Genomic DNA, 5,118 nt, shown 5'->3' with positions numbered 1-5,118 from the left:
CAAACATGTCACACAATGTCCAAATACTATATCTGCACACATATATTGGTTCCATTTATGGCTAATTTTATGGGGATGTGGGACCCTTAATTCTGTTGTTAATAAGACTTGAGGAGGATGCATTTAGGATGGCCAACTCCCAGAGAGGATTGAAGAAAGGCCAAATTTTCAACCACCCGAACAGCCTAGAAAACGTCCACCAGGAAGTGGGATTTTGAAAAGTTTTGGAGAAGCACAGGAGAGGGACAACTACTCTGGGTGACAAGCGCATTCAGAAAAACATCAGGGGATGCCATTCCCACCCTCTGCACACCAAACCCCCTCAATCCCTTTATCAAGAAACACATGGAAGGCCTAGTGCATCTGAGGGGACTAGTAGCCCCAGAAGAATGCAGGGAAAGCTGTGCATGCATGGCACATATACATGGGCAGTGTATAACACACATGGGACTCCGCAAAAGACAATAAAATGAGGTTGGAATCTCCACCTTGGTCTACAAACAACTTTAAGCAGTGAGATTTACCTTGAGCCCAGTATCTCAAAGGCACATTTAATTATTCCATTTTGCCATTTCTGTGAAGTCTTGGGGGTCAAGTCCCCATATCTCTAACACCCTGGAGAAATAAAATGATGTTACCTCAAAGTAATCCCTTTGGAGGACCTGAGGAAATTTCAATTTGGCTCCACTAATAAAATGATCATTTTCATTGATCTGTTTTTATGTCTTCATGCTATAATCCCAAAGTGCTTTAGAGGGAACAAAAGGAGGAGGAGATTCACACTCTATGGTTCAAAACCATCAGCATTTAAGAAGAAGCAACAACTGGGTAGAATCTGACCTCCAGAGAACTTTTTCCCTCCAAGGTCTGGGTGAGAATATATTTTTTTTTCTTATTTTGTGAAAAGATATTAATCTTCCATCAGAAATACTTCTATGCTAGTTTATTACATGAGAGCTAAGATAGGTGATGAATTAGACAAGGATTAAGAGGGTAATATGAATTAGAAAATAGCTGTGGGAGTCAACTCAAATGCATTTCCTCAATCTGATGAAATTCTCCTTATAAATGAAAGACAGGGTAACCACTTCACTTCCAAATATCTTCAAAATTCATTTGAATCCTTATTCAGATCATGTGCTGTGGGGAAAAATGTTATCTCTATACTTTCATAGACCTTTCAAATAATTTCCAAATGTTCAAGATAAGGTCAAAAGAGAGAGAGATGCTTTCTGTTTAACAGATGAGGAATTTGTTTTCTTCTCTGATGAGGTGAAATAATCATAATCATAATAATTGTTAATCACTATGTACACAGCACTGTGCTAAGACCTGGTTAAATACAATCATATTAGACGTGGTCCAACTCCCACAAGAGGTTCACAGTCTAAGGGGGAGGGACAGCAGGTAGTTTATCCCCATTTTACAGGGGAAAAACCTGAGGCGCAAAGAAGTTAAGTGACTTGTCCAAGGTCACACAAAAAAAAATAGCGGAGCCAGAATTAGAACCCAGGTTTCCTACCTCCAAATCCTGTGCTCTTTCTACTCAGCCATGCTGCTTCTCAATTAAAATTAAGATTTCTGATTAGTGACCTGCTACTTCCTCTTTATCAAAACCAATAAATAGAATGGTAAGTAATCAGGGATCACTTATAGAGCATGGGCTTGGAAGTCAGAAGGACCTGCAATCTCACATTTTCTCTTTTCTGTTGAACATGTCCACACGGCTGTCCAACTGATACCTTTAATTTAATCTGTCCTAAACAGAACTCATCTTTCCTCCCAATTCCTCTTCTCCCTGTGATTTTTCCTCATAATTAACAAGACAGCTATTCTTCTGTTTCCAATGCCTGAAATCTTAGAATTATCCTCGACTCCTTGCTCTTTTTCAATTCTAACATTCCAACTTTTGCTAAATCCTCTCTATTAATTTCTCCGCAATATTTCCTGGATTTGCTCCTGTCCCCCACCCAAGCAGCCACCACTCTGATCTAGGCACATGGTTAGATCAGTTACAACTGCTGTATTATCCTTCTCCCGGCCCTTTACTCTCTCCCATTCATACTTTCCTCTGAAGTCATTATTCTGTCTACAATGCTACATACTTCAAAAACCTTCAATGATTAGCACTTAGAACAGTGCTTGGCATATAGTAAGCACTTAACAAATACCATTATTATTATTGTCCATTCTGTTTTGAATCACAGTTCTGACTCTAGGCTTTAGGAGTGCTGAAGCAGGGATTTATAATGGTGTACGTAATTATGACTGGGAAAACCAATTCACGAGTGACAGAATCTTCTTCATTATGTGCACAAAAAGATTGCTTTTTGCCATACTGTTACATTGGCAATTCTAAATTCTGTCTTCTCTAAACTAATCCTTATAGATTACAATCTCTCCAGCTTTTAAAGGACATCAAAGAAGTTTGTCAACTCCTTAGAAAATGTATTCCAATGTCCAGGGAAGTCCATCTTTATGTCTTGCTCAACCTCTTAAATTGTAGCTTAAATACAGCTTTTCTTGTCCTGTCTTCTTTTCAGATGCATAACCTACCACACACTTGGCCTATGCTATTAAATCAACCCTCAGCCTTTGCTTCTCCTGGCTAAAGAATTTCCATTCTTCTTGCTTTTTCTCATGGCTCTTTTCCAACTCTTTAATTGTCTTTGTTGACCTCCTCCCACCCCTCTCCAAATGACTCTTCATTTTGGAGTTCTGGTCTGGATTAAATACTCTAATGAAGATGAGACCATGGATAAGTATAATGGGAATGTGGCTATTATGAAAAATATCGATAATAACGATTATTATGATATGTTGTTAAGCACTTACTATGAGCAGGCACTGTACTAAGTGCTGGGGTGGACACAAGCAAATTGGGTTGGACATAGTCCCTGCCCCAAGTGGGGCTCAAAATCTCAATCCCCATTTTCCAGATGAGGTAACTGAGGCACAGAGAAGTTAAGTGACTTGTCCAAGGTCACACAGCTGATAGGTGGCAGAGCCAGACTTAGAACCTGTGACCTTCTGACTCCCAGGCCTGTGTTCTATCCATTAGGCCATGCTTATTCTGAAATGAAGTGTTGCAATTTGTGAATTTTCAATCACATCTAAGAATGTCTGCTTTTACTCTGCATTCCAACAGCAAAACATCTTACCAAATAGGATTTCAGAGTAAAAAAGCTAGCACATGAAAACTTGCTTTTAAAGAATATCTTTCACAGAGAGACCCTCTACCTGACCTTTGAGATTTTTAGATGCTGAGGAACATTTCATGTTTTGTAGACTCCATGTTTACCTGCAACCTCTGCTTCAACAGAAAGTCAGAAGTCAGATATGGCTGAGGGGAATCACACCCTGAAGATGGACTTTGTTTTGTCAGGATTTACTGATAAGCCAGGACTGCAGCTCTTCCTGTTTGTGGTGTTGTTGGTTATCTATATGATAACCATTATTGGGAACCTTGGACTGGTGATGCTAATTTGGCTGGAACCTCGGCTTCACACTCCTATGTACTTTTTCCTTGGCAATCTGGGCCTTACGGACGCTTGCTGCTCCTGCTCCATTATCCCCAAAGTGCTGATGAACATTGCCTCTGGAAACAAAGCCATTTCCTTCTCTGAATGCAAGGTACAGTTTTATTTTCTTTGTTTGGCTGAAACTGTAGATTGCTTTCTCCTGGCAGCAATGGCATATGACCGTTATGTAGCGATAATTAACCCCTTGCTCTATCCTGTCATGATGCCCAAGAAACTCTGCATTCAGATGATAACAGGAGCATTGATAGCCGGTAGCCTGCATGCCATCATTCACGTGGGTCTCCTCTTTAGATTAACTTTCTGTAGGTCTAATATGATTAATCACTTCTTCTGTGATATCCTTCCACTGTACAGAATTTCCTGTACTGATCCCTACATTAATATTTTGATGATTTTTATCCTCTCGGGCTCAATTCAAGTCTTTACGATAACCACAGTCTTGGTCTCTTACCTTCGCATTCTTTTCACAGTTTTGGTCATTAAATCGAAAGAAGGCAGAGGAAGAGCCTTCTCCACATGTGCCTCCCACTTCCTTTCTGTCTCCTTGTTCTATGGTTCCCTTCTATTCATGTATGCTTGGCCTGGCTCGATTAAAGAAGAGAATAAAGATATGTGGATTGCTGTTCTTTATACAATAGTAATTCCCTTGTTGAACCCTTTTATTTATAGCATAAGAAACAAGGAGGTAATAAGTGTCCTGAGGAAAATTATGAAGAAGAAAATATTTTTTCAAGAAATTTCTTGATTTAACTCTTGCAAAGAAGCCTAGGGACAGTAACCTGTAGAGACAGAAAACATGCAGTTTCTATGTTCAGACAGAATTCAGCTTGGAGTGGTGCTCAAGTCTATCTCCTCTGCCTCCAAACAGGATGCATATTAAACCACTTCAGAAAGGGAGTCATCTTCTTTTTTTCTTAAAAATATGACAGTACATCCTCCAGTATTCAAATGGTCCACTTCTTGTGATAACCAAGTCTTTGGAATCTTTAACACTGTACTGACATTGTAATAATGTGTTGAGTTCAAAAATTGTTTTCTCAGTTGTTTTACCATCTACAAAGTTTCAAAATACTTAATAAATCACTTCAAAGAATGTTCTGCTAGGTACTTATTGTGATAAAAACAGAATTCTTTTCCCTTGTCTTTACAAGAGCTGGACTCCCAGGACCCCCATACTAGATTGGTTCCTTTCAGCTAATTTACACTGGCCTAAAGGAGAGAACGAGGCTCCTGTACACAGTAAGCACTCAATAAATATCATTGACTGATCTCTGTGAAAATGAATTCATGTTGCAGGAAGATCAAAAATTGTCTCTGATCACATCAGCTCTTCCAATCTTATTCCAGTTTCTTACAGTTCACTTTCTCCTCATCCATTTGTGACCCGTTCTAGTGTTCAGAAGAGGAAATTATTAAGATAGGAAGCTTCCAATATTAAGTCACCTTACCTACATGAAAAAGAAATAGGAGATCTGAAAGGATGGGAAAATCCTGCAGGGCTAAATTGACATTTTTTCTTCATGTAAATAATACAGAATGTGTAGAACCTGGCAGAATATTCACCATGATTTGAATT

General features: G+C 39.1%; 1 protein-coding gene across 1 annotated transcript; it reads left to right on the top strand.

Annotated features, from left to right (window-relative positions):
* The first annotated feature begins 3,339 nt into the window (after positions 1-3,339).
* On the top strand, positions 3,340-4,287 carry LOC119945129 (olfactory receptor 5K1-like). The gene has a single exon (XM_038766156.1). The coding sequence runs from the start codon at positions 3,340-3,342 to the stop codon at positions 4,285-4,287; it is 948 nt and encodes a 315-aa protein (XP_038622084.1).
* Positions 4,288-5,118: the final 831 nt, after the last annotated feature.

This window comes from Tachyglossus aculeatus, chromosome 24, assembly GCF_015852505.1.
Source record: "Tachyglossus aculeatus isolate mTacAcu1 chromosome 24, mTacAcu1.pri, whole genome shotgun sequence".
In the NCBI taxonomy this organism is placed as follows: domain Eukaryota; kingdom Metazoa; phylum Chordata; class Mammalia; order Monotremata; family Tachyglossidae; genus Tachyglossus; species Tachyglossus aculeatus.
This window is presented reverse-complemented; position numbering and strand designations above follow the sequence as displayed.